Source organism: Scyliorhinus canicula, chromosome 7 (assembly GCF_902713615.1).
Source record: "Scyliorhinus canicula chromosome 7, sScyCan1.1, whole genome shotgun sequence".
NCBI lineage: Eukaryota > Metazoa > Chordata > Chondrichthyes > Carcharhiniformes > Scyliorhinidae > Scyliorhinus > Scyliorhinus canicula.
In genome coordinates, this window is record NC_052152.1 from 125324649 (window position 1) to 125344324 (window position 19676).

The 19676-nt window shown below is 46.0% G+C and overlaps 1 protein-coding gene across 1 annotated transcript in view; it reads right to left on the reverse strand.

Annotated features, from left to right (window-relative positions):
* The window catches only part of LOC119969128, a 222294-nt gene that overhangs the window by 91978 nt on the left and 110640 nt on the right, over positions 1-19676 (reverse strand). Inside the window, exon 2 of the mRNA XM_038802346.1 lies at positions 11604-15804. Within this exon, the coding sequence (XP_038658274.1) occupies positions 11604-15533 (3930 nt within the window). The 5' untranslated portion in view covers positions 15534-15804. The remainder of the gene's footprint in view (positions 1-11603; positions 15805-19676) is intronic.

Sequence of the window (19676 nt, forward strand, 5' to 3'; positions counted from 1 at the left end):
TTTTATTTATTCTTCTTCCACCATCGAACCTGCTTCTCTTTGTCACATTCGTGACAAAGCATCGGCTATCATGTTTTCTCGTCCTGCCACATGTATAATTTTTTAATGAAATGGCTGTAACAATGAACTCCATTGAAACAGTCTGCCATTGCTATTACGGAATCGCTCCAAAAATGGCAATGGATTATGATCAGTATATATAATTGTGTCAAACGAATTGCTGGTAATATAAGTTTGAAATGTTGTAAAGCCAGCACCAAGCTCAAAGGGCGGGATTCTCCGCCGGCGGGATTCTCCGTTTTGCCGGCTCCCAGGGGTTTCCCGACGGCGTGGGGCTGCCCCACAATGGGATACCCCATTGACTGGCCGGTGTAACGGAGAATCCCGCCGGTGGGTCGAGGCTGAAAAGTGGCATGGCGGGGCGGAGAATCCAGCTCAAAGCCTCCTTCTCAATCATTGAATACTTTCTCTGGTGGTTATTCAATTTCTTTGAAAAATACCGAATAGGCCGCTCTATTCCTTCATCGTCTTCTCACAAGAGCACCAAACCCACGCCCACATCACTTGCATCGACAGCCACTTTGAATGGTTTTGTCTAATTTGGGGTGGCCAACAGAGGAGCAGTGGTTAACACAGCCTTCAGGCAGTCAAATACCCGTTGACACTCCACTGTCCACTGAAATTTGTTACGCTTCTTCACCAAGTCCGTCAGTGGAGTGACCACACTGCTAAAATTTGGCACAAATGTTTGGTGAAATCCACTCCTGCCAAAAAATTGCATTATTTCCCTTCGTGTCGAGGGTATTGGAAACTCCCCAATAACTTTTGTTTCCACATCCCATGGGACTCTTCGTCCCGGTCCAATTGTATGGCCAAGGACTGTGACTTGGGCTTTTCCAAATTCACTTTTGGCTAGGTTTACCATCAAACTTGCCTCCTGAAGTCAATCGAATAACTCCATCAGATGCTTCAAATGTTCTTTCCATCTCTGACTAAAAATTACCTGATTGTCGATGTATACCGCAGAATTGGATAATCCTGAAATGACTTTGCTAGCTAGCCATTGAAATGTGGCTCGGTCGTTTTTCATGCCAAATGACATAACTTTGAATTGGTATATACCATCTGGACTCACAAAAGCTGAAATCTCCTTCGCCCTTTTGGATAAAGGTACCTGCCAGTAACCTTTAACTAAATCCAATTTGGAAATAAAAGCTGATTGTCTCTCTTTCTCAATGCAATCCTCCAAATGTGAGATAGGATAAGAGTCCGTTCTTGTAACTGCATTATCCTTTCTATAGTCCACATACAATCGTTGGGTACCGTCCAGTTTCGGTACCATCACTATGGGTGAGCTCCATTGGCTGCAACCCACTTCAATTATGCCATTTTTAAGCATACTTTCAATTTCTTTGTTAACCTGTGCCAATTTTAAAGGGTTAAGTCTATATGGATGTTGTTTAATTGGAACAGCATTTCCCACATCTGCATCATGTATAGCCATTTTAGTACTTCCCAACTTATCCCCACAAACATGCCCATGTGATATCAATAACTCTTTCAGGTCAATTCATTTTTCCTCTGGAAGGTACATCAACAATTTATCCCAATTTTTAAGAACATCCTCATTTTCCAATTTAATTTGAGGAATGTCAAATTCAGAGTCATCTTGATTTGGTTCTTCACTTTGAGTTAGAATCACTAAGACCTCCTCGTTTTGCTCTCCTTCACTTTCAAAGGACCTTTTAAGCATATTCACATGACACACTCGGTAAGTTTTCCTTCTAACTAACATTCTTACCACATAATTCACCTCACTTAATTTCCTTTCAATCTGATAAGGACCACAAAACCTAGCTTTTAAAGGTTCACCGACCACTGGTAACAACACTAAAACTTTATCCCCACTGGCAAAACTACTAACATTTTCTTTCTTGTCCGCTATCCGTTTCATCACATGCTGTGCAACTTTTAAATGTTGTCCAGTCAATTCACCTGCTCGATTTAATTGTTCCCTAAAATTTGACACGTAATCCAATAGTGTAATTTCAGACTGCTCACTCACCAATTTCTCCTTAATCAATTGAAGTGGTCCTCTTACCTCATGACCAAAAATTAGTTCAAAAGGACTGAATTTGGTTGACTCATTAGGTGCATCCCTAATTCCAAATCCTCTGGATAATCTTGACAATAAGCCCTGAACATTATCTTTAACGTCTGATGCCACCTTTCTAATATTCCCTGTGATTCTGGATGGTACACAGTTGATTTAAATTGTTTTATTCCTAAGCTATTCATAACTTCCTTGAATAACCTTGAGGTAAAATTCGATCCTTGATCCGATTGTATTTCTGTGGGTAGCCCATATCTAGCAAAGAATTTAAGTAACTCCTCCACAATCTTTTTATCTGTAATATCGCATACTGGAATGGCCTCTGGAAGCCGAGTGGACACATCCATTATAGTCAAAAGATATTGATTCCCACTTTTCATTTTAGGAAGCGGTCCTGCGCAATCAATTAGGACCCTTGTAAAAGGTTCCTCAAATGCTGGAATGGGTATTAAGGGCGCTGGTTTTATCACTGCTTGAGGATTCCCTATCACTTGACATGTGTGACATGATCAATAAAATGTAACTACATTTTTACGTAGTTCAGGCCAATAAAAATGTTTTTTGTATTTTAGCTTGAGTTTTCCTTACTCTCAAATGACCTCCTATTGGTACCTCATGTGCTACTCGCAACACCTGCTTTCTATACCCTACCGGCAATAACACTTGATGAACTTCTGCCCACTTTTCATCCACCTGCATATGTAAATGTCTCCATTTCTCATTAAGACATCATTTTTATGGTAATAACATTCTGGTATACACTCAGATTTACTTCCATGTATGCTTTCTGATACATCCATTTTATTTCTATATCTTTCTGTTGGAACTCCGCCAATTTTCCTGAACTAAAAATAACCACCTCATCCTCCACATGTTCTTTTTCTTTTCCAACCATTTGATCAAAAATTGTTTCTGATAATTGAACATCAACCTTATCTTCACTTTTCGATTTCTCCTCTTGTCTTAACCTGTGACTTTGCGACCTTGTTACTACGCAATCAGGAAACATCGCAGGATATTCGTCCTTCAACACTTCAGTTGTCTGATTTTCCACTGGCTGATTGTCCACTGGCTTATCAGCCACAGTAGGCATCACTCCCACTTGCGATCAGCTATATCATTACCCAAGATAAACTGTATTCCTGGACAAGATAGTTTCTCTATAACTCCTACTACCACTTCACCACTCTTCACTGGACTTTCCAACCTTACCTTAAGTAATGGAACACTTCTCTTCTCACTTTAGCTCACTGAGCTAAATCGCTGGCTTTTAAAGCAGACCAAGCAGGCCAGCAGCACGGTTCGATTCCCGTACCAGCCTCCCCGGACAGGCGCCAGAATGTGGCGACTAGGATCTTTTCACAATAACTTCATTGAAGCCTACTCGTGACAATAAGCAATTTTCATTTCATTTCATTTCACTCTGAATTCCACATATTACCATCTTTTCTGGCAATATTCCTCCCAAACTACATAACTCCTTGTCTCTTACCATCAAAGATTCACTAGCTCTCGTATCTCTTAAAATTGTGACTTCTTTACCTACTCATCCTGATACACAAATAAACTTTACCCACACAAGTAAATTCTTTGAAGAGATCTGGCATCTTCTTCTCAATAACCTCTTGATCAGACTGTACAATCTTTTTAACCTCCTTTGCTTCACTTGGGCTTTCCTTTGCCACTTTAACAAATCCTGTCCTGTTTACCACATCAGCCTTCCCAATGCTTTTCTTCAACTACCAACACTGTGGCTTTACATGGCCTAGTTTATTACAGTGAAAACATCTGAAGTTCTTCATTTCTCTTCCACCCTCCTGAATTTATTTTTGAACCTGAGGTACACTCTCCTTATTATCTCCCATTTGATCCCCATTACCTTTACCACTTGAGTATTTCATTTTCCCCAGTTTCTATCCATCAGAGGCTGAAACTGTTGTCGGAAACTAAACTTTGATTTATGAACTAATTCATAATCATCTGCCATTTCTGCTGCTAATCTCGCAGTTTTAACCCTCTGCTCTTCCACATGAGTTCTCACTACATCAGGAATTGAATTTTTAAACTCTTTCAAAAGTATAATTTCTCTAAGAGCTTCCTGAAGAGCATGGGCAGCATGGTAGCACTTTGGCTTCACAGCACCAGGGTCCCAGGTTCGATTTCCCACTGGGTCACTGTCTGGGCGGAGTCTGCATGTTCTCCCCGTGTCTGCTTGGGTTTCCTCCCACTGTCCAAAGATGTGCAGGTTAGGTGGATTGGCCATGGTAAATTGCCCTTAGTGACCAAAAAAAAAGGTTAGGATGGGTTATTGGGTTACGGGGATAGGGTGGAAGTGAGGGCTTAAGTGGGCAGTGTAGACTCAATGCGCCAAATGGCCTCCTTCTGCACTGTATGTTCTATGTTCATACGATTTGTCTATTTTCAAAGCTCTTATCCACCTATCAAAATTACTCTGTTTGATCTTTTCAAACTCCATGTATGTTTGACCAAGTTCTTTCCTTAAATTTCTAAATCTTTGTCTGTAGGCTTCAGGCACCACTTCATATGCACCTAAGATGGACTTTTTCAACTCCTCATACGTCCCAGATACCTCTTCTGACAGTGATGCAAACCAACTTTGTTTGAATCAGAAATATCCACATGTCCTGTGGCCATTTAATTTGTTTAGCTACCTTGAAATGAAATGAAAAAAGCTTTTACATCCTTTTCATCAAACCTTGGCAATGCGTGGACATATTTAAATAGATTCCCACCAAGCCTTCGACTATGCCACTCATGCTCACTATCCTCATCATTATCCTCAGACTAAGTTTCTCTTTACATCTGCTAATTTTAACTGACTGTCATGTTTCATGGCCATTTTCTCTACCCTTTTCCCTTTCTTTTCTCTCCTTTTCCTTTTCCTCTCTATCTTTTTCTCTCTTTTTCTTTTTTCCTGATCTGCATCTCCCTTGCTCTCTTTTTTTTGTTCTGCTGGGGCAAATCTTTCTTTTCCCCTCTTTTCGTATTCAAGCTGCTTTCATTATTTTTCATGTTCAAGTTGCTTGATCTGTAAATTAATTCTTGCCATTTCCAATGAGTCTGATTGTGCCTCAAGCAATTTTAAATGTTCAGCTACTGCCACAATTACCTCTTCTTTTCATATGTTGTCAGGTAATGTTAACTGCAAAGCTTTTGCCAAATCTAAAAGCCTTTTTTTAGTCTCTGTCCATAATGTACTATGTGTGACCTTCTCAATCCCCCAAAACAACTGAGCCTCTGAAAGAGCCATTGTACTTAAACTGGAATACCACACCTGAAAAGCAAACACAAATATGCTCACCCCTTACTGTCTTGAAGTTCACTAAGCCAACCCAATCACGAAAGATAGACTTTTATCCTGGACGAGCGCACAATTTGTTATGAGCCAGGGTTTAGAGAACACCAAAGTATATCATGGAGTTCACCTGACCTACAACTGTTTATAGATTTTGGTTACGAGGAGCACAAGGGCCTGCCTTTCAGGTGTTATGCAACAGAGGCCTTAAGCTCTTGAAATCAAAAACAAAGTTTATTCTACGAATTCAGTTAACATTTCATAAGCACACACAGTAAGTATATTAGTGTACATTTATGTTTATTTATGTTATGAGTGTTTATTAGTGTATATTATTAGTGTACATTTATGTTTATTAGTGCATGTTATGAGTGTTTATTAGTGTATGTTATTAGTATACATTGTGTTTGTTAGCGTATATTCCAATCCTTTTACAATTGGAGATCTGAGAAAGGGTATGAAAGCCATAGCTTGTGGCTGGAATGATTGTGGAGACAGGAAACTAGAGGCAGAGGATCGAGAATGAAGATTAATTTGTTTAAAATTATCATTGTCAGTGAGGGGAGATATATCCTGCAATCTCCCATGGGTGGGTCCCACTTGCTCCTGGAATGTTGTGATTAATAGAGAATAAAAGCAAATTACTGGGAATCTGAAATAAAACAGGAAATGCTGGATAAACTCAGCAGGTCTGGCAGCATCTGTGGAGAGCGAAACAAAGTTAACATTTCAGGTCTGTATGACTCGTTTTCAGATCTTCTTTGGTTATTGTGTATGAATATGCAATTATTACGAATAATATATGAACATATAATCAGCAAACATATCAGAAATCATTGGAAGAATAAAGATAGATGGGTGACAGTGAGAAGAAGGAAGATAGATGGGTGACGGTGAGAGGGGCTGGGAGGAGGCAGTCAGTACAGGGATCCTCTGTGGTCGTTCCCCTCAGTAACAAGTATGCCGCTTTGGGTACTGTTGAGGGGGACGACCTACCAGTGGTAAGCCACGGTGACCGGATCTCCAGCACTGAGTCCGTCCCTGTGGCTCAGAAGGAAAGGGGGGAGAGCAGGAGAGCAATAGTTATTGGGGACTCGATAGTTAGTGGGACAGATAGACGGTTCTGTGGCAACGAAAAAGACTCACAGATGGTATGTTGCTTCCCGGGTGCCAAGGTCCATGACGTCTCGGACCGTGTTTTCAGAATCTTTAAGGGGAGGAGGAACAGTCACAAGTCGTGGTACACATCGGTACCAACGACATAGGTAAGAGAAGGGACGGGGATTTAAAACAGGAATTTAGGGAGCTAGGGTGGAAGTTGAGAGCCAGGACAAACCATGTTGTCATCTCTGGTTTGTTGCCGGTGCCACGTGCTAGCGAGTTGAGGAACAGGGAGAGAGTGCAGATAAACAGGTGGCTGCAGGGATGGTGTCGGAGGGAGGGTTTCAGTTATGTGGATAATTGGAGCACATTCTGGGGAAGGTGGGACCTGTACAGACAGGACGGTTTGCACCTGAATCAGAGGGGCACCAATATCCTGGGATGGAAATTTGCTACGGCTCTTTGGGGGGATTTAAACGAATTTGTCAGGGGGATGGGAAAACGAGCTGTAGTCCAGACGCCAGTGTTGACAGTAGTGAGGTACTGAGGAGGGTATGAAGGTCGTAGGAGTGTACTGGCAGACAGGAAGGTGGGTTGAAGTGTGTCGACTTCAATGCAAGGAGCATCCGGAACTTGGAGCGTGGATTGGTACTTGGGACTACGATGTTGTGGCCATTACAGAGACATGGTTAGAACAGGGACAGGAATGGTTGTTGGAAGTTCCGGGGTATAGATATTTCAGTAAGAGTAGGGAAGGTGGTAAAAGAGGTGGAGGAGTAGCATTGTTAATCAAGGATAGTGATAGAAAGACAGTTTGAGGGGGATCTGCCTACTGAGGTAATATGGGCTGAAGTTAGAAATAGGAAAGGAGTGATCACGTTGTTAAGAGTTTTTTATCGACCCCCAGATAGTAATAGAGATGTGGAGGAAGAAATTGCAAAACAGATTATGGATAGGTGTGGAGGTCTCAGGGTAGTTGTCATGGGTGACTTTAACTTTCCAAATATTGATTGGAACCTCTATAGGTCAAACAGTTTGGATGGGGCAGTTTTTGTACAGTGTGTGCAGGAGAGTTTCTTGACATAATATGTGGATAGGCCGACAAGAGGTGGGACCACATTGGATTTGGTACTGGGTAATGAACCGGGCCAAGTGGGCAGCATGATAGCATAGTTGTTGGCACAATTTCTTTACTGCTCCATGGTCCCAGGTTCGATTCCCGGCTTGGGTCACTGTCTGTACGGAGTCTGCACGTTCTCCCCGTGTGTGTGTGGGTTTCCCCCGGGTGCTCCGGTTTCCTCCCACAGTCCAAAGATGTGCAGGTTAGGTGGATTGGCCATGCCAAATTGCCCTTAGTGACCAAAATTGCCCTTAGTGTTGGGTGAGGTGACTGGGTTATGGGGATAGGGTGGAAGCGTGGGCATGGGTAGGGTGCTCTTTCCAAGAGCCGGTGCAGACTCGATGGGCCGAATGGCCTCCTTCTGCACTGTAAATTCTATCAAATTCTATGAAGTGTTAGATTAGTTTGTGGGAGAGCACCTTGGAGATAGTGACCACAATTCGGTGTCTTTCACTATTGCAATGGAGAGAGATAGGGCCATACGGCAGGGCAAGGTTTATAATTGGGGGAGGGGTAATTATGATGTGGTTAGGCAAGAATTATGGAGCACAAGATGGGAACAGAAACTCTCAGGGAAAGGCACAAATGAAAAATGGAGCTTGTTCAAAGAACAAATATTATTTGTCCTTTATAGGTATGTCCCTGTCAGGCAGAGAGGAAATGGCCGTGTGAGGGAACCATGGTTCACAAAAGAGGTTGAATGTCTTGTCAAGAGGAAAAAGGAAGCGTATGTAAGGATGAGAAAACAAGGTTCAGTTGGATTGCTTGAGGGTTACAATGTCGCAAGGAATTAGCTAAAAAAAGGGCTTAGGAGAGCTCGGAGGGGGTATGAGAAGTCCTTGGCGGGTCGGATCAAGGAAAACCCCAAGGCTTTTTACTGTTATGTGAGAAATAAAGAATGACCACGGTGAGGTTAGGGCCGGTCAATGACTGTAGTGGGAAATTGTGCATGGAGTCAGAAGAGATAGGAGAGGCGTTGAATGAATACTTTTTTTCAGTGTTCACCAAGGAGAGGGGCCATGTTTTTGAGGATGAGAGTGTGATACAGGTGGGTAGGCTGGAGGAGGTAGATGTTCTGAGGAAGGATGTATTAGCAATTTTGAAAAAACCTTAGGGTCGACAAGTCCCCTGGGCCAGATGGGATATATCCAAGGATTCTTTGGGGGGCAAGGGATTGCAGAGCCTTTGGTTTTGATCTTTGGGTCGTCACTGTCCACGGGGATAGTGCCAGAGGACTGGAGAGTGGCGAATGTTGTTTCTCTGTTCAAGAAAGGGAATAGGAATGACCCTGGTAATTATAGGCCAGTTAGTCTTACTTCGGTGGTCGGTAAGTTAATGGAAAAGGTCCTGAAGGATAGGATTTATGACCATTTGGAAAGATGCAGCTTAATCCGGGATAGTCAACACGGATTCGGGAAGGGTAAGTCTTGCCTCACAAATTTGATTGAATTGTTTGAGGAGGTAACTAAGTGTGTAGATGAAGGTAGAGCAGTTGATTTGTATACATGTATTTTAGTAAGGCGTTTGATAATGTTCCAAGTTTGCCGATGATACAAAGATAGGTGGAGGGGCAGGTAGTATTGAGGAGGTGGGGAGGCTGCAGAAAGATTTAGACAGTTTAGGAGAATGGTCCAAGAAGTGGCTGATGAAATTCAATGTGGGCAAGTGCGAGGTCTTGCACTTTGGAAAAAAAAATAGAGGCATGGACTATTTTCTAAACGGTGACAAAATTCATAATGCTAAAGTGCAAAGGGACTTGGGAGTCCTAGTCCAGGATTCTCTAAAGGTAAACTTTCAGGTTGAGTCCGTAATTAAGAAAGCAAATGTAATGTTGTCATTTATCTCAAGAGGCTTGGAATATAAAAGCAGGGATGTACTTCTGAGGCTTTATAAAGCACTAGTTAGGCCCCATTTAGAATACTGTGAGCAATTTTGGGCCCCACACCTCAGGAAGGACATACTGGCACTGGAGCGGGTCCAGCGGAGATTCACACGGATGATCCCAGGAATGGTAGGCCTAACATACGATGAACGTCTGAGGATCGTGGGATTATATTCATTGGAGTTTAGGAGGTTGAGGGGAGATCTAATAGAAACTTACAAGATAATGAATGGCTTGGATAGGATGGACGTAGGGAAGTTGTTTCCATTAGCAGGGGAGACTAGGACGCGGGGGCACAGCCTTAGAATAAAAGGGAGTCACTTTAGAACAGAGATGAGGAGAAATTTCTTCAGCCAGAGAGTGGTAGGTCTGTGGAATTCATTGCCACAGAGGGCGGTGGAGGCCGGGACGTTGAGTGTCTTTAAGACAGAAATTGATAAATTCTTGATTTCTCGAGGAATTAAGGGCTATGGGGAGAGAGTGGGTAAATGGAGTTGAAATCAACCATGATTGAATGGTGGAGTGGACTCGATGGGCCGAATGGCCTTACTTCCGCTCCTATGTCTTATGGTCTTATGGTCTTATGGTTCCCCATGGTCGGCTCATGAAGAAAGCAAGGAGGTGTGGGATTGAGGGAAATTTGGCCAATTGGATAAGACACTGGCTATCAAATAGAAGACAGAGGGTGGTGGTGAATGGAAAATGTTCAGACTGGAGACCAGTTACCAGCGGTGTACCACAGGGATCAGTTCTGGGTCCTCTGCTATTTGTGATTTTTATAAAGACTTGGAGGAGGGGGCTGAAGGGTGGGTCAGTAAATTTGCTGATGATACCAAGGTTGGTGGAGTAGTGGATGAGATGGAGGGCTGTTGTTGGCTGCAAAGAGACATTGATAGGATGCAAAGCTGGGCTGAAAAATGGCAGATGGAGTTCAACCCTAATAAGTGCAAGGTGATTCATTTTGGTAGGAAAAATTTGAATGTGGATTACAGGGTCAATGGCAGCGTTCTGAGGAATGTGGAGGAACAGAGAGATCTTGGGGTTCATGTCCACAGATCTCTGAAGGTTACCACTCAAGTGGATAGAGCCGTGAAGAAGGCCTATAGTGTGTTAGCGTTTATTAACAGGGGGCTTAAGAGCTGTGGGGTTATGCTGCAACTGTACATGACCCTGGTGAGACCACATTTGGAGTATTGTGTGCAATTCTGGTCACCTCACTATAGGAAGGATGTGGAAGCAATGGAGAGGTGCAAAGGAGTTTTACCAGGATGCTGCCTGGTTTGGAGGGTAGGTCTTATGAGGAAAGGTTGAGGGGGCTAGGACTTTTCTCTTTGGAGTGGAGGAGGATGAGAGGCAACTTAATAGAGTTTTATAAGATGATGAGGGGGATAGATAGAGTGGACGTTCAGAGACTATTTCCTCGGGTGGATGTAGATGTTACAAGGAGGCATAACTATAAGGTTCAGGGTGGGAGATATAGGAGGGATGTCCGAGGTAGGTTCTTTACTCAGAGAGTGGTTAGGGTGTGGAATGGACTGCCTGCTGTGATAGTGCAGTCGGACACTTTAGGAAATTTCAAGCGGTTATTGGATAGGCACATGGAGCACACCAGAATGACAGGGAGTGGGATAGCTTGATCTTGGTTTCGGACAATGTTCGGCCCAACATTGAGGGCCGAAGGGCCTGTTCTGTGCTGTACTGTTCTATGTTCCATGCTCAGGAAACAGGCAGAAAAGGACCTTTCTGCATCCAGAAGAGAAAACCGTCCATCTGTGTTCGAGCTCAGAAAACCTGGCATCTTATCCACATCTCCAGTCGTTTAGGAGGCTCTGAACTGGTAATCTAGGGAATCGGGACTGAATGAGTGTGTCACTGTCTGAGTGAAATGTGAGATAGATCCCATCATCACCATGTCAGTCTCTGTAACCAGGAGACAGTGGATGGAGATCAGTATAGAGAAGGAACATGGGAGCCATGAGAGGAGGGCTGAATAATGCAGAGTATAGACAAAGGGCAGGAAGAATGGAATCAGGACATGAATCTTGAAGGGAAAGTTTGAATGTGAACTTACTGATTGGGCACGAGTATCCCGGCCTTTCTGCTGCAGTTTGTTTACAAGAAAGAGATCCTTCATTGCCACGCTTGGTGTATCTGAGGTGCTTTCACATCTGCTCCAAGTAGCATAGACTGAAGTGGTCTTGTCTGTCTGCTGGCTGTGTAAGGGCACAGTCTTTCCCAGGTAACACCAGGTGAGCTCAGGCTGAGTGTTCATCTTCTGAAAGGGGGGATGTTGGGAGTCTACGTTAGTCAGTGGGATCATGCTGCTTCGCTCCCTCACTGATCTGCACTGGAGACACTGATGGGATCTCGGACTACCTGAAACACACGTGAGTTTCTCACATTCCAATCCTGCAACCTTTGACCAATCCAGCTCTCCACTCATTTTGTCATTGCTGGAACTCTGTTGGCATTGCCCTAGTAAAGAATGTGCAATGTTACAAACAGGAGCCCATCTTCCTCTCTGCAGTCTGCTAACTTCTGACCAGTGCGCATCCTGATGTTTGTAAACAGATTGACTGTCAATCGGCCACTTAACTTTCTTGTTCATTAAATGAATAAGATTGGTGACAATGGCTGTTGATGATAACGGATTAGAGACAGGAAAGGAGCATTCACATTTTTCACATCTTTCAATTTTCTTCACTTCATTGCCTGTTTGGTCAGAAGTAAATGATGACTGGACTGTTTTCTCTGCTGTGTGCTGTGTATGATGGGATGTCCTAGATATAGCACACTCAGATGTCTGAGCATCATTGATGGTAACTGGAGATTGTGTAGTCAGTACAGAGCATTGTCCAGTCAGTTCCTTCTTGGTCCATTTGAGTTGATATTTTGGAAGAAAATGTTGCTTTTGCAAGTGAGGAACTTTGACCTTGGCAAGTACTCGTGTAACACTTTGGGGTTTGTGTATAGTTTTGTCAATCTGATTTGCCTGAATTCCCACTGTGTCTGATAATGATGGAGAATTCATGAGCGTATTTTCATCACTGCCATCTTTTTGTTGTGTTCTGCCCAGTGGAGGTGAAGGCAGCTGTTGAACAGAGGATGTAGAAGTTATCACTAACTTAGGACAGGATGCCTGGCCGAGGTCAGTGAGGCTGACTCGGACAGTTGGTGATGGCTGCTTTGGGGGGATGGTAGCTTGAAGGTCCCCAGGGTAACCATCTGAAGCCAAGGCACCAGCCAACTGAGATGACTGTGCACGAATAGTGGCATTTTCTAAATCAGAGCCAAACTGTAGCACCTCGGTTGGGCATCCAATGTCAGCTAATTTCATTCTTTGCTTCTTTATGGGAGGTTTTTCTGATGAGACACCATAATCGCTATCTGCACTGTTAAATTCTTCAGCCTGGCTTGCTTGCTGCTTCCTTGTTCTGATAGAAACTTGTATGGTTTGACTCTCAGGAACAAGAATGCTGTGTTGCCTCAACAGCTTTGGATGTGAGAAATTTCTCTGGATCGATTGTTTGGGGTCTTTTCCTTTCTGGGTGATAGATGCAAATGATGGCTGTAGTGGAGGAAGACTCTTCACTCTGTAGCTAGTGATTTCCTCAGCCACATCTGGTGGATTTATATTGTCTAATCCTTCGCCCATGTTTCTCAGGTCTGTGGAGCTGGATATTTTAATAACTGGCACTTTGCAAGCACAGTCCTCGATCAGTGGAGTATTTTTAGCATTAGCACAAGGAGCTGGATTAGTCTGCTTGAATGAAAACCTGTCAACATTTCTTTGTAAAAAATGTGTCTGAAACATTTGGCTGTTGAAGGTTGTGACCTTCACTGAGCTCAAACTCAATGGATCTGAAAGGTGTTTGCGAACAGGGGTTTTGCGGGTTGAAGAAGAGGCCAATGAGCTGGATTGTAGATTTTCAGACAGGGCGGAGGTGCCCTTGGACAGCACCATGTCAGAGTTGGCACAGTTTGTGTGAATCTGTGCGAGTTGGATGCCACATTTTAGGACAGGCGAGGAACTAATGGTTCTCTTTACCTCTTGATATTTCTTTCGAAATGTCTCCTCCCCATAAATCGACCATCTCTCCTGAGAGAATTTTTTCAGCTTTTTCTGGCTGTTTTTCTTTTCAAAGGATTTGTGCTTGTTTTTTGATACCTGCTGAACTCCAGTAACATTGGGGTTGCCTTCACCAACAGGGATGAACCCGTCCACAACAGGACTACTTCCTGATGAATCCTCGAGCGCAGTTTGCCTGACCAGAGTTCGATGATGTGAGGGATGGAAGTCCAATGACCTTGACTGTGAACTCTCCCTTTGTAATTCAATAGAGGGCATCCTCTGTAAAGAATGCTTCTCTAGGTGTGAGCTTAAAGTGTTGGCTATTTTACTGGTTAACAAACTGCCCTCCCCAGGTGGTGTGGAATTGCTCCTTGTAACTGGTAAACAATCAACAGTAGAATTAACATGAGAAGGCAATGAGAGGAACACTTGCTGTAATTTGCCAGGTGATGGTGATATGGGCTTGGGTAAATCAGAGGAAATGTTTGATCTCTTATTAACCTGAGTAGACTTCATGTCAAAGTGAAAGGAATCCTTAAATGTATACGGCATTGGTAAATCAATACTCCCTTGCTTTGAAATAACTGTCTTTCTTGGCCGCACATTTTCTAACCGTTTGTCATCAACTACGGCCTTATTATCAGAGATTAACTTTGAGATCCTTTCCCCCAGCTCCCACTTCCCAAGTTGATCCTTGTCCATTCCTTGGACTGTTACATCATTTCCAATCGATCCAAGAGCACGCTGCTCAAAACTGACCACGCATTGGCTTGACTGAGAGGCTTTTTCTGCCTCAGTATCAGTGTATTGTAGTGAGCATGCTGAGGATGGCTGGTGGTCAGCACTGTCAGAATGGGAAAAGTAGCCAGAATCTGTGCTTTCATTTGTTTGTACACTGGAACTTGAAGACTTGTAGACCCATTGTTTAGCAAAATAAGTCGCCTGCTGTCTCTGTAAAACCATCTGTCTGTTTCCAGTTGAACCCTTGTGAAGCTGAACACCCTGTTTCTCTCCATCAATCACCTCGTTCTCTCTTTTCTTTGCAGTAGAAATCCCACTCCAAACCCTGCCCCAGGGCACAACATTTGGGAAGGCCCGGTGTCCGGAATAGTTTAGGTTATTGGAGTTGGCAACTAGTACCTCACTGTAACAGTCTCGGTCTCCAATCTGCTCAGCTTCCTGCTGAGGATTTGGAGCTGAGTTGCCATCAGGCATATGATTCAGTGACAGGTTAGTAACACTTGCTCCTGACTCATTGCTTCTCTCCAGTTCTGTTAACAGGCGACAATTATTCACATGTGTTTGGGTTCTTCTGTGTTTATACAGATTACTCTGGGTTTTAAAGGAAATCCCACAAGTTGTGCATGGGAATGGCCGTTCACCAGTGTGACAACGAATATGTTTCTCCAAGACACTGGGTTTCGAGCAGTCTCTCCCACAATGATCACATACATATTTATTCTGCTTTTTTATTTTGATCTGATTAGCATTTACAACAAGCCCAATCCCATGGGGAGAGGGGTGGTGCCCTGAACCAATCCCGTGAGGAGATGCTTGGAGCCCTGAACCAATCCCGTGTGGGGATGCTTGGAGCCCTGAACCAATCCCGTGTGGGGATGCTTGGAGCCCTGAACCAATCCCGTGAGGAGATGTTTGGAGCCCTGAACCAATCCCGTGAGGAGATGCTTGGAGCCCTGAACCAATCCCGTGTGGAGATGCTTGGAGCCCTGAACCAATCCCGTGTGGAGATGCTTGGAGCCCTGAACCAATCCCGTGAGGAGATGTTTGGAGCCCTGAACCAATCCTGTGGGGGATGGGTTGAGCTGTTTGTTTTTCATTCTGGATTTGTGGCTGACAAATTGTCTTGGATTGGGAGGTTGGGAGGTCTGATGTACCACAGGCATGAAGAATATAAGAGTTCTTATCCATTCCTTGTTGATAATCTGTGATGAACTGACTGTTGATCAGGAAATAGATTTATCTTACAGGGGTCTAGTCAGAAAGAGGCTGGCATTCAATTGATTCTGGAAGATCAGGATGGGGCAATGTACCAACGAATCCTAGCTGGAGGACAGGAGCATGGATCAGTCAGACGACGTGAGATGGAATGTAGATCCTCAACCTTATCTCTCATCGCACACCATCACAAGCTGAATTCTGCTTCAATGTTCTGCTGATCGCCAGGAAGATTCTGAGTTATCTGGTGTAAAATACAAACATGTTTGATTAACAGACAGCATGTAACTTTAGAATATACGTTTGTTGAAATTCTAGGTACAAAGCACGAGGTCTGTGTCTCTCACTTTAATTAACATGTGTTCTCAGTGTATTTACTGCATTCCAAACCTGAGTGGACACCTAGCTCATTGAGGCTGGAGCTTCCTGGTAGCTGTGTGAGGATATCAAAGACTCTGGGTGGGATTCTTCGTTTGCCGATGCCGAAACTGCGAAACGCGAATGGGTGGAGAATAGCTGCCGACGCCCATATCGTGGTCGGCACAGATTTGACACCAAATGGGGATTCTATGGCACTTGAAAATGGTGTAAATGAATTGCTCGCCACGTGGGGTAAAGTACAGTAGGCATATCGTTAGCGGGCCTGACACCCTATTCTCCAGGGCCTCCGAGATTCACCGCGTCCGATGGGCTGAGTTCCCAACGGTGTTATTCACTTGTGGTTTTAAAAATCGTGATCCTGGAGTTGTGGCTGCTGAGCGAGAGAGAGGAGGTAGGAAATGGCGTAGAGTGACTGCGGGCTGCCGGCCCGGACACCGGCATGCTGGCTGGAGCGGGGGAACCCTTGCCAGGGCCGGGGGTGCAGAGGGGGAGGAGGGGACAGGCCAAGAAGTCGGGGTGCCCCCCCCCCCCCCCAGGACTGGGATGGTGTCCAGGCACAGACCGCCATCACGGTGGCCACCTTGCTGCGCACCCATTGACCACTCACCTCGGCTCCTGGCTCTACACAGTGACACCGGCCATTTGGGTACGCACAGCCCCACACCCCACCCCCCACCCCCCACCACAGCACACTCCCCCGCCCCCAAACACCCCGCCCAACCAGCAGCCATCCATTGGGGGACCACCCAGAGCCACACCCAAGGCAGCCCCTATTGAGGGCAGTGCCAGCCAATGGTACCCCTGGCAGGATAGGGTGCCAGGACCGGGCACCGATGGAGCTGAATACCGACGGGGCAGGGGTGCAGGGCCTGCAGTGCCAACTGGGGCCACTGTGTAGACCATGGAACCTGGCTGGGCACGGGTGTATGTGTCATGCTAACATGTTGGCCTTTCACCCCCTGCAGACAATGGCATTTGGCCATCAACCAGCAATGCTGGCCGCCGTGGTGATGGCTGCAGCTCTGCGAGATGCCCTGCAGCCGCGTGAACAGGAGCCGCTCAAGGAGGAGGGGGAAGCTGCAGCAGCGGAGTGGGCAGCAGCAGAACGGGCTGCAGAGGATCAGGCTGCAGAGGGGCAGGTGGCAGCCGCACACGCTGGAGGGCCAGCCGCCCAACAGGCTGAGGAGGAGGAGGTGCCAAGGAGGCGCCGCATGAGGTCTCGGGTGTACTGGCAGGGCCTGTCATTTGAGGACCTGACGGACCGGGCATGCTGTTGGAAACTCCGGATGAGCAGAGACAGTGCGACACATCTGCCAGATGATAGCACACCTGGCACCGGGAGGGAGGACACCCGCTCCCGGTGACAAGGTGACGATTGCCCTGAACCTCTATGCCACGGGGTCCTTCCATTTGCCGTGTGGGGTCCCATTCGCTGTGTGGGGTCCTGTCTGGGATCTCACAGACCTTGGTGGACAGGTGCATCCGCGCTATCATGGAGGCTCTATATGTCCAGGCGCCTCAATATATCCAGTTCCATGTGGACCGAGCCCACCAGGATGCCCGGGCAGTGGGATTCACTGCCATCGCCGGGATGCCACTGGTCCAGGGGGCGATTGATAGGATGCATGTTACCCTATGGGCACCAGCGGATAACAGGCCATTCTACACTAACCAAAGGGGATACATCCAGCTGATCTGTGACCATCAGTTGCGCATCATTCACCTCTGTTCCCAATACACAGGCATTCTGCACGACTCCTTCATCCTGGCACACTCGGTGACTCCTGACATGTTTGAGGGGCACCCCGCCGGCTGAGGGGTTGGTTCATGGGCGACAGGGATAACCCGCTGCGGCCATGTCTGATGACACCTATCCAGTGACAGCAGACCAATGCGGAGACCCGCTACAAGACGCCCATACACCAACCAGAAGTGTGATCGAACGGTGCTTCGACATCCTGAAGATGCGCTTCAGGTGCCTGTACCGTTCTGGAATGGCCCACCAGTATGATACTGAGAGGGTTGCCCGCATTGTGGTGGCCAGATGCATCCTGCATAACATTACACAGCAGAAGGGCGATGTGCTGGAGGAGGAGGATGAGGAGCAAGGGGGACGATGAGGGGACATGGCGCCCGGGCAGGCAGGGGAGGCTGCACGACATCATCGCCAGCACCAATACGCACGGGACACTCATCGCCTCCAGGTTTACTGACTCGGAGGGATGGGGTGGAGCGGGGGGTTGCTGGCCAGGAGAATGGACACTACATCCCAGACCCACACACCCTCCCTTCCCACACTGCTAAACCGGCGCATGCACACCCCATCCATTATACATACCTGCGGCGCTATGTGCTGTGACAGTGGGTCTGGTCCATGGGGTGGAGGATGGTGACAACCCACTCTGCAATGAGCTCTGGTGCTCCACATCGTATGGCAACGTCTGACTCATGTAATACCTTCCACCGAAGCTGGCCTGTCCATCACATGGTCCCGTCGAATCCCTGGGGTGGGGGATGGAAGGAGGATGGGGAGCGTGGTCCACCCACAGGGCATGCACTGATCGCCTGCTCCCCTGCCCCCCCGCCCCCCCCCCCCCCCCCCGACCAGCCCACCCCCACACAAGCAGACCGAGAATCGAGACAAGTTTTAATGGTGCTAACAGGTGTTTATTGTGCGAAAATATACACACAGTCTGTACCCTAGCCCCTATATCCCAACTGTACCCTGCACAGTGACCTGAGGTGTGTGGAGCACAAATATTCTGAGGTGTCCAGATGATGACAATCGGATGCCTCCCAGTAAGCATGGCACATGATTTTCTGATGGAATCTGCTCCATCATCTGTGCTCCACACACGCTAATCTTTGTTTGTCTATTGTTTCACCCTCGTCTCCCCATCCCTTCTTCTCCTCCCTGCATAGAACATAGAACATAGAACGATACAGCGCAGTACAGGCCCTTCGGCCCTCGATGTTGCACCGACATGGAAAAAAAACTAAAGGCCATCTAACCTACACTATGCCCTTATCATCCATATGCTTATCCAATAAATTTTTAAATGCCCTCAATGTTGGCGAGTTCACTACTGTTGCAGGTAGGGCATTCCACGGCCTCACCACTCTTTGCGTAAAAAACCCACCTCTGACCTCTGTCCTATATCTATTACCCCTCAATTTAAGGCTATGTCCCCTCGTGCTAGCCACCTCCATCCGCGGGAGAAGGCTCTCGCTGTCCACCCTATCTAACCCTCTGATCATTTTGTATGCCTCTATTAAGTCACCTCTTAACCTTCTTCTCTCTAACGAAAACAACCTCAAGTCCATAAGCCTTTCCTCATAAGATTTTCCCTCCATACCAGGCAACATCCTGGTAAATCTCCTCTGCACCCGTTCCAAAGCTTCCACGTCCTTCCTATAATGAGGCGACCAGAACTGTACGCAATACTCCAAATGCGGCCGTACCAGAGTTTGGTACAGCTGCATCATGACCTCATGGCTCCGGAACTCAATCCCTCTACCAATAAAGGCCAACACACCATAGGCCTTCTTCACAACCCTATCAACCTGGGTGGCAACTTTCAGGGATCTATGTACATGGACACCGAGATCCCTCTGCTCATCCACACTACCAAGAATTTTACCATTAGCCAAATATTCCGCATTCCTGTTATTCTTTCCAAAGTGAATCACCTCACACTTCTCCACATTAAACTCCATTTGCCACCTCTCAGCCCA